General features: G+C 39.3%; 2 protein-coding genes across 4 annotated transcripts in view; both read left to right on the top strand.

Annotated features, from left to right (window-relative positions):
- Positions 1–5,204, top strand: part of LOC137992543 (peroxidasin-like) — a 45,751-nt gene extending 40,547 nt beyond the window's left edge. For all 3 annotated transcript variants that reach the window (XM_068837922.1, XM_068837919.1, XM_068837920.1), the window contains exons 7-8: positions 4,379–4,453; positions 4,880–5,204. In XM_068837922.1, coding sequence (XP_068694023.1) covers positions 4,379–4,453; positions 4,880–4,913 — 109 coding nt within the window. In that variant the 3' untranslated portion in view covers positions 4,914–5,204. The remainder of the gene's footprint in view (positions 1–4,378; positions 4,454–4,879) is intronic.
- A 2,668-nt stretch (positions 5,205–7,872) lies between these two features.
- Positions 7,873–10,000, top strand: part of LOC137991244 (uncharacterized) — a 30,383-nt gene continuing 28,255 nt past the window's right edge. Inside the window, exon 1 of the mRNA XM_068836358.1 lies at positions 7,873–7,954. Within this exon, the coding sequence (XP_068692459.1) occupies positions 7,876–7,954 (79 nt within the window). The 5' untranslated portion in view covers positions 7,873–7,875. The remainder of the gene's footprint in view (positions 7,955–10,000) is intronic.

The following is a 10,000-nucleotide window of genomic DNA, read 5'->3' as shown; positions in this document are numbered from 1 at the left end:
TTCGTCCCTTTCAGAAGAAGTTGACGCATTGACGCTCCAAGGGAAGATCTACACAGCGCTGATTGCTTCCTAAGTAACCCGCATGTTATTTCCAGATGACAGTTTCTTAAGGGCCTACTGACGTGTTTTTTGGATTGCCTTGCTAAGGATGTAATGGTTAAGTAATTTGAGAGAATTAGGGATTATTTTGGTCAGTTTCCAACTTTTGTAAACCAATGGCCCTAAATATGACGTCATCATGTCACGCCCATCGTCCGATGACCAACAAAAGAAAACTCTAAATTTGTTTACGTGCTACACAATTTGGGTATTTAATCAGTGGTTTGATAATTTATTCGTTTTTGCATCCAGCCAACTATGGTGTTTTTTTTTTGTTTTTTTTTGAAAAATGTTCTTTTTAAAGAGATAAATACGGTGGCACGTAAGGGACATGGCATTTCGTGATCAGATTTTCAAACTTGAAATTTTGAGTTTAGAAACTCGAAGTTTCGAGTTTAGAAACTCGAAATTTTGTGTTCACAAACTCGAAATTTCGATGTTGGAAACTGGTCAGTGTAAAATGCACACTGCAGACTAGGGGTAAAATGCAGATTAATGCTATAATTTAACTGTTGTAAAACCCCAACCCTTTAGAAGTGCTAACAATTAAGCCCAAATATTGTTTTGCGCCTCAGTAATTAGGCCTAAGGTTAGCACTTCTGAAGGGTTTGGCCTTTTTCAACAGCTAAATTATAACCTTAGTCTGCATTTTACCCCTTGTCTGCAGTTTGTATTTACTCCGAGCGTCAGTTAAGAAATTCGAAATTTCGAGTTTGTGAACGCAGAATTTCTAGTTTCTAAACTCGAAATTTCGAGTTTCTGAACACAAAATTTCGAGTTTCGAAACTCAAAATTTCGAGTTTTTAAACTCAAATTTTCAAATTTGAAGAAGGAAAACTGATCATGAAACGGGCCACCGTAGATAAACGATTCTGAAATACCCATAACATTTTCAAAAAAAATGATTTAAAAAAATCAATGCTTATCTTTATTCTGTATTTGGAGATGAAACGTGCCATCTAAAAAAAAATTAATTCAATATAAAAACCGCCGGAAATGAAGCTTTTTCTCAAACCGGAAGTCAGTTCATTTACGCATGCGCAGTTGATCTGAGAACAACGTGAGGAGTGGCGAGGAAAAACCTTCGATGCAAACAACAATTAGGAGATTGTTATCAAATTTTCCAGGTCGGTGAGTGGGTTTTCTGTTCAGCTCACAAATGATGACGTCAGTCACCAGAAGTAAAATTTCACGTCCTTAGCAACGCGCGAAAAATCCGTCTGTGGTACCTTAAGGGCCCACAGACGGATTTTTCGCGCGTTGCTAAGGAAGTGAAATGTTACTTCCGGTAACTGACGTCATCATATCATGAGCTGACAAGAAAACCCACTCACAAGCAAAAGTCACCGAACAAACTGTTGTTTCCATCGAAGGTTTTTCCTGGCCCTTACCTTCTCGCGCTCGTTCTCAGATCACCTGTGCATGGGTAAACGAACCAACTTCCGGTTTTAGAAAAAAGCTAAATTTCCGGCGGTTTTAATTTGAATTAAGTTTTTTTTACATGGCACGTTTCACCTCCAAATACAAAATATAGCTAAGCATTGATTTTTTAAAAACATCTTTTTTGAAAAAGTTATGGATATTTCAGTATCGTTTATGTCTTTAAAATGAACATTTTTCAAAATAAAAAGAAAGCCATGCTTGGCTGGATGCAAAAACGAATACAAATTATCAAACCATCGATTAAATATCCAAATTGCGTAGCACGGGGACAAATTTAGAGTTTTCATTTATTGGTCACGTGACTATGGGCGTGGTATGATGACGTCATATTTAGGGTCATTGGCTTACAAAACTTGGAAACTGACCAAAATAATGCCAAACTCTCTCAAATTACTTAACCATTACATCGTTAGCATCGCACCAGAAAAAATACGTCAGTGGGCCCTTAACAAAGGGAAAGAAATGTGTGCTCGTTTCAGCAGACGCTCGTGGGGGGAGGAACGCGTGACGAATCCCTAAGAGTGTCTGCGTGAGAGGCTATTCTCTTCTCTTCTCAGACATATAGGACGGCATCAGAAGTTTCCAGAACCCGAGAACGTCTATTCTGGCATGGATGGTGGGGTTTCCACACAAAGTTGCAATCTGACAATGGAAAAGTCTGAAAAGTATTACCGTATTTACTCGAATAGACGCCGCCCCCGAATAGACGCCGCCCTCAAATAGACGCCGCACTTGAGACTCAAAATATTAATAGACGCCGCCCCCGAATAGACGGTGCGGCGTTTATTTGAGGAAATAATGATTTCTAATAATTATTAAAGAAAAGTTTATTTCAAGTTTAAACCAGCAATGGAAATTTATTTTCTTTTAGAACAACATTTTTGAGTTCAAAGTGACTGTACTTTTTTGCTCTTGTGTTAACTTCTCTTTCAAAATTTTTGCAACGCGTAATTCTGCTGTTAATGCAGAGAACTTCGCTGATGCTACAAGGCCGACTTCTCTCTTTCGCTTTCCAGTGACTCGTGCACAAAGTTTGTTTGTTACTGTTACCTAGTAAGAAAGTTACCATACGTAGTACGATATTTAGCAATTACCTCAACTGAATCAAGTGATTTTTGAATAGACGCCGCCCTCGAATAAACGCCGCAGCTGAATCGCGAAAAATGAAATAAACGCCGCGGCGTCTATTCGAGTAAATACGGTAATTCAGGCTTTGTTTTCGTTGCTGCTCAAATAACGTTAAGTAGTAACTGCAATGATCAGCATCTTAACATGATTCTCTCCGCATTTCAAAGAAATAAGGCTCTCGGAAAATAATTTGTGAGTAAAGTGATGACTGACTTTGCCGCAAACACAACATTAAATGTGTTCGCGGTAAACCGCGGAATCCACTGGTATGGTCTAATGGAACAGGAAAACTTTTGCAGTTTAATTAACGAGAAGAAGTTGTCACATTGAAGGAGAAGAAAAAAAAGTCGAATTTATTAGCAGCACAGAAGTTCGATTCAACCCAGCACAGCAGTTAATATTTTCGCCAAAGTCAAGAAATGCTACAAACAGAGAACAAGTGAGAGAAGCTGACAACCAAATTGATAAAAGGGTGACAATATCAGGCAAAAGAAAAATATTACAAGAAAAAGAATACAAGTCACAAAGAGAATATAACCAAATTATGTGGCGCTGGAATTAATTAATGAAGAGGACATTACAAGGAATCGCTTCTTCATCCGACTGCACTACTTTCTCAAATTGAAGAACTCATGGTTTGAATAAGACTATGTCAAATTAATGACAAAGTTTAGGTTTATCACTGTATACATCTCCACAAAAGAATGAGCAAAAAAAAAACCAAACACCTTATTTGATTGCTCAAAGTTAATAACGCTTACAGGAGCCTCCTGCAAAATCGCTTATGAACAGTAGGAAAAAATAATAATTTTTCCAACTACGCTATTAGGGATTCGACTTAGTTTTGTTATTGTGACTTTTCAAAGGTTTTCACTTGGTTTGAATATAAGCAAAAGATCGAGGAAGTAGTAATGACAACTAAGCAAAAAAAAATATATCAGCAATACATCATGTATGTTATCCGTCATTTCCAACACGCGAGGATATCCCCGCCCCCCATCCCCCAAGAGCCTCGTTTCAGGCCCTTGCATTGGTCTCTCAGGCCCTCCAAACGGGATGCCAATTGCGGCCCAAATGAACCGGAAAGCATCTTCATCTAAGTTGCAATTGTAACTAAGATTTACTGGGAACATGATGAAACAATGACATGCAAATGATGGGACCCAAGTGTGATGTCGGCACTTCTCGCTGAGAGTGGAATTTCGTAAAAATAGAACTAATTTTCATCTGTGACCTATGACCTGAGACCTTTTCGTGTACCTGTCAGTTAGTCAACGCAGAAAACAGGAACAAGTTTGAGCGTTTTGAGAAGGTTGAAAGCGCGTGCTCATAGCCGACATTTGTGTGTCATTAATGAGCAATCGTAATGAAGTGATTTCATTTCTCTTTGTAAGTGTCTGTAACTACACGATTTAACATCATCTGGGTGACTCATGACAATTCTTTTCTCTCTTTATGTCAAGAGAATGGGAAACCAATGACAATTCTTTTCTGTTTTTATGTCAAGAGAATGGGAAACCAACTTCACAATCCTAAACCGCATTCAGTCAAAAAGGAAAAACTAGGATCAAGCTGGGTTTTTTTAGCTTAATTATAAAGGAGTAATCAGTTTATTAATTAACTGGCCGGGGAAAACGTTGAAAATATTGAAATAAAAAGCAATTTTATAGGCACTTTCTTGAACTGAAACACTTGTTTTTATCCGCAGTTCAACCCCATCTATTAACTATGGTTCAACACGTCAAATATGTGACACCTGTATGCTGGTGATGCTATTTCTGAGGTAGGTGTCTACCTCTCCATTCCCTACTATATTTTGCGTGTGGTTTAGAAACCGTAGCTCTTAAAAAAAAAAAAAAAGCGAAAATCGTCATCATGGTCGTCACGGGGATTGTTATTGTCATTAGCATTATTGAATCTATGTACAATTACCCTTGTTCACGGGCCTAAGCCCTACTTATTGCCTTGATTTGCCTTTGATTCAGATGTACCATCATAATCCATCATTATAGTGCAGTGCGAAGATCAGTTTCTCAACATATTTTACTAACTGTTCCATACTAGCCCCAAAACATCCAACAATAAGCGGGCTTATTTCTATCTTGTACCCAAGTCTTCTTTCACGAACTTTAAAGAAAAGCTGCTGTCTGTGATATATGATACACCTTGTATTGCTAGACTAATTTCATCTCCTTTTGTTTCCTGGCAGCAAGACTTTGATCTCCGCAAGGAATATGCTGTGACCTCGAAAAACGCAAAAAGAAAGTGATTTACTGTCGTTACGTCGAGTTCAAGTTTTTAAGGCAGAAATTTACTATCACTTGGGAGGATCCGAATTTAAGCAGTTTTATTAGTTACGCCATGGCTTGTAATGTGCAGTTGGCTTTGTTCATAACGCTGGGTGAAATCAGTTACTACATGTATGTTTTGACGGAGCATTGTGTCATAATGACAAAATAATTAGTACAGACCGTTAGTGGATGCATAGTTAATAGGGGGGACTGGTTTTGAAGCTCGGCAAACATGAAAGTAGCTGCCAAGTTTTAGGTTGGAATGTCCACGACCGTGCACAATCTTTTGTTTTGCACTCATACACTATGCATGAATTACGTAACCAACACATTCTTATTGGTTAGTTCCTCAGTGTGGATTAAACAACTATTGTGTTTTTTGCAAGGTCAAGGCCAAAAAAGAGGAGAAAAACACACAACAAAGAAATTTGACGGGTTTCATAACCATTCCCCTCTATTAACTATGGTGGATGCGTAAAGTTTATAAGCCTGAAGACGGGGCAATGTTAAATCACATTTACAATTTCTTACGAGAATATTGTGAACTACGTATTCAACATTTTTGCATCCAGAGTTCTTGTCCTTAGATTATTTTGGTGCTATACATTTAAACGCAGAAAATCAATCGAACAGAACATGTAAAACAAAAGAAATTTGCATTAAATATGCAGCTCATGATTTATAAGACAATTTTGCTTTTGCTTTGTCTATGACTGTGTTAGCAGTTTCCTATTTGAAGTATAAGTGAAGTTCCCCGAGCTACGAAAAGCTCATGAGTTTTTTTTCAGTTTCATGCAAGGCAGCAAAATACAAATCTTGAATGCTCTAGCATTCAAGAGAGTTATGTTGAACCGGCTATATAAGACAAATTTAATATCCGGCAAACATGATTTTCGTTTTTCATTAATCAAAGAAACTTGTTTGATTTTGGCTAATTCCATGGCTGACTGACTGTCTGACTTAGTAATTTGAAGACAGATACATTTCTATGGTGATGAGCCGGTTTTCATAAGATCAGCTAGATATATTTATAATAAGCAAGAACAGTGGGATGAACTTCTAACTGGCTCGACTCGGTTTAACAACGTTTTAGCTGTTCGGCCGTGTTGCCCGTGCGTCTGTTCAGTAATAGATCACAGATGACGTCAAAATGTGTGTGTCACTGTATAACTGATCTTTGAAACACCATTGAAGTGACTTCAGATGAGCGATGCACGAACGTTTCATAACGAAGATTACCCATATTTCCTGGCCCAAAAAGACAACTGATTTCCCTTCCCCTACTGCGAATGAGGTCTAAGGAATTATTCTGCCTATGGACTTATACTTGATACTTGTTAGCCTTGCACGCAACAAGCCAAGTTGGCGAGAAGAGCAAGGAGACACTCCGTGACCCTTATTGAAATCCGCGTGCATCTAATTAGGGTCAAACCTGGACATTTCTACAAGGAGTACTTGGAATTTAGAAACAGGAAGCGAAGAAAATTCCAATTTCTACCAGTTGCTGAAACTGCGTGGTCAAGGCAACCCTGAAATTATGGACTGGTTGATGTGCAAAGGCGATAAATACTCCTCTCCAGACATTCAAAATGAAAAATTGGAGATTATGGGTCTACCTATGTTGTGCAAAATTTCCAAGGAGATACAGAACGCTGCTTTCTTTACCATCATGGCAGGCGAGACAGCGGACATTTCCAACAAAGAACAATTAGTTGTGTGCATTCGCTGGGTTGACGAAAACTTGGTACATGAAGACTTCAAAGGCATGTATCCCATGGAGAGGGAGAGAGCAACCGTACACCACATCGCAGCAGCTCCAACTAGCATGTCTCAACGTATTGAAAACGCAAGCGGTCAATGTTACGATGGTGTGTCCACCATGGCTGGGGAAATAAATAGCGTCGCACCACTAATGAAGGCCTTGAATAACATCCCGGATCTCAAGTTCAGCTAAACCAAAAATGGCCCACAAAGGGTACGCATGTCCATTGCTATGGACATGCGCTGAACTTGGCTGTTGCTAACGCAATTAAATCAGTAAAGTGAGACTCTTGAGACTGAAATGGAAATCGCGAAGCTTGTGAAAACGTCGCCCCAGAGAAACATGAAGTTGGATAAAATTAGGGCCGAATCACAATGTAAATCGAGAGGAGCCCAACAAGATAGACTGTATGGGGAGAGTCATTAGCAGAGGCTTCGAATAACCCTACCGAGCTAATGAAGCTTTGGTAGTGGTCATTTGAGATTTGCAAAGACACTGTGATGAAGGATTTCAGGGCATTGCTTCATAGGGGGGGGGGGGGGGGGGCATAATAAGGAGGGCCTGATATTGCAGGGGGCTTGATATGGGAGGCCTGATATTGGGGGCCTATATATGGGGGATTGATATTGTCGGTAACGTACCAAACCCTGCGTCTAGAGAGTGTACTTTGGACTTCTTTTGTCTAGATCTGCAGACAGATGCCAGATGATTTAACTTGTGACACAGGGAGCATTCTTTTCCAAACGCGGGGCACTTTTTTTTCTTTGCGTGTTTCTTTCCGTAATATCTGCATTTGCGACGCTTTTTCTCAATGGAAGCATTGTTTTCTACTTTTTGCCTAAGAGACTTGCCTCTTTTGGGTATTGGGCTGAAAAAGTATGACAGGAGACATTCGACAATTCACTATTTTTTAATTTTGCCTAATTAAAATCCATAATTTGGTACCTCTTAGGGGTGCAAAAAATTCACATCACGCCCATGACACTAGTCTCCTTCGCAGCCGCTCGTGCCGGAGTCACGCAAGGAGACTACCATAAGACAGGATCTCTTTTCAAAATTTGCGACGAGCACCATGTAACGAGAACCCCCTTCCCCCCCCCCCCCCCCGGGTTTCTTTTCTTCTTCCGCTTTCCACTTTGTTGTTACAAAGAGATGTGTTTGAGCGAGATGGCGGCCGCTAAGTTGATTCTCTATTTGGCGATTTTTTTAACTGGGAACGAAAAGGCTCGAGGTAAGGTCAAACGCGTTTATTCTGTTTAAAATAATTGTAAACGCGGGGTTATAAATGAGAAATAAAGCGAGCTTCAACAAAGCGACGGGGCAGAATTATTAACCCTGCGAATATGCTTGTTCGCATGTAGAATCTTCTAGTAATGCTATATTTATACTAGAGTATCTAATTGATGATAATGATGCGGTATATTTCGTTGAAAGTAACAACCGAGAGATTTTACAATTGCAAAGTTTGCATTTATGTCACTCTATAGAGACAAATGAAATTTAGCAAAAATGTCTCTCCATACATAATTATTACAGAAGCGAAGGACTTTGCAGTTAGTTAACTGCGAAATGTTCGTCTTAATATTAGAAATCAAAATATTTTGAAAAATATACAGAGATGTTTCATTGCAAATTTTCATAATTTCTCTGTAGATATAATTTATTACAAAATCTTTACTTATATTAATTCCCTGAGGGAACGGACGGTCAGTGCATGAGGAGCTTAAGCCGACTCAGGAATTCTCAGCTGAACGTCACCTGACGGTGTAGATATCCATCAACAAAGGCTAAAAACATAACACAAAAGGTGTTTTGTATTCAGAAAAGTGTTAAAGCATTCAGGATCGATCAGATTGTACTGTGAACTTACGTTAAGCAAAAAAAAGTAGTTAATTTTTTATTGAATGACCCTATTTAGGGGCGAGATGAATTTTGTGGGGAACACAAATCTATTTCAGTTCGTTTGCGCGTATCGACAGTGGCGGTTAGTGCTGGGACACGGAACCATTTTTCGTTCTATAGGATTTTTGGATTAACTCTCTCACCCGGGGAAAAAATGGTACAGGTCGCCGTCGTCTCTCGCCGACCAGCACTTCTTCGACGCTCCTCGCCGCTGGTGAGCGAGAAGACCTCTGGCATCCAGGGTAAAATGTTAGCCAATTTGTCGAAGGAAAGTTTTTTCAGCTCTTTCGAAGAGAGATTTGTCGCCTTCAAGTCGGTAATTTTTTGCGGGAAATGGTGATCACGTTCCAAAATTCGGCGGGTCTAATCTGCAGATCGCAGGTCGCAGGTCACAGGTTGCAGTCATTGTTTCACCAATACAGAAAGTATCCTAAACATTCTTAATAGCTAACGTTAGGTCTAAAAACGTTTGTTTAGGCCTAATTAGGCCAAAGGTTAGCTTTTAAGAATGTTTAGGATACTTTCAGTATTGGTGAAACAATGACCTGCTACCTGTGACCTGCGACCTGCGACCTGCAGATTAGACTCACCGTCCGAAATTCTGGTAAAAACGTGCACGAAGCTTACGGAATAACTTTGGTTGGCCTCTGTGGGGGGATTAATTGAGCAGTCTTCGTCTGAATGTCATGGATTTCTGTATTCATGTTTTCAAACGAGTTATGAAGGCAGTAAACAATGTTGACGTCGTGGAATTCGGTGCTGGAAGCCTTCCCGGTATACAGGCTCACGCTCAAACGTTGAGGTAAAATAATTGCTGTTAGGTTCAATTTCATGATATCAGGATATCATGATAGCACCTAGGAAATTGATAAGTCTGTGATTAATATTGAATGTGCCTCCCTGTGACATGCTGGGAAATCAATTAGCCCGGAATGAAATTTTACACAGCTACATTCTTGGGCATTCTAAATTTCCAAGTTCCTCAGTTATCGAGTTCCATAAGTATAAAACTTAAAAATGGTTTGCTTTAAAATCAGAAAAGAACCAATTCACCGTTGCTGTTGAGAAAAGTGTATTCCAGGCAAAACAAGTTGCATCTCGGTAGCCTAAAAGCTACATCACTAACGTTTCATGTTTAACCGGAGAATTGTGTTCCAAGGTGTAATAGCTGTTGAGTTTTATTCCTCAGTTATCGAGTTCCATGGGTATAAAACTTAAAACTGGTTTGCTTTAAAATCAGAAAAGAACCAATTCACCGTTGCTGTTGAGAAAAGTGTATGCCAGGCAAAACAAGTTATATCTCGGTAGCCTGAAAGTTAAGAAATAATTTGCCTGTGTTTAAATTAACAAATACACCAATACATCACTAACGTTT

Source organism: Montipora foliosa, chromosome 2, assembly GCF_036669935.1.
Source record: "Montipora foliosa isolate CH-2021 chromosome 2, ASM3666993v2, whole genome shotgun sequence".
NCBI classification, from domain to species: Eukaryota; Metazoa; Cnidaria; class Anthozoa; order Scleractinia; family Acroporidae; genus Montipora; species Montipora foliosa.
Note: the sequence above shows the minus strand (reverse complement) of the source record. Positions and strands in the feature narration are given on the sequence as shown.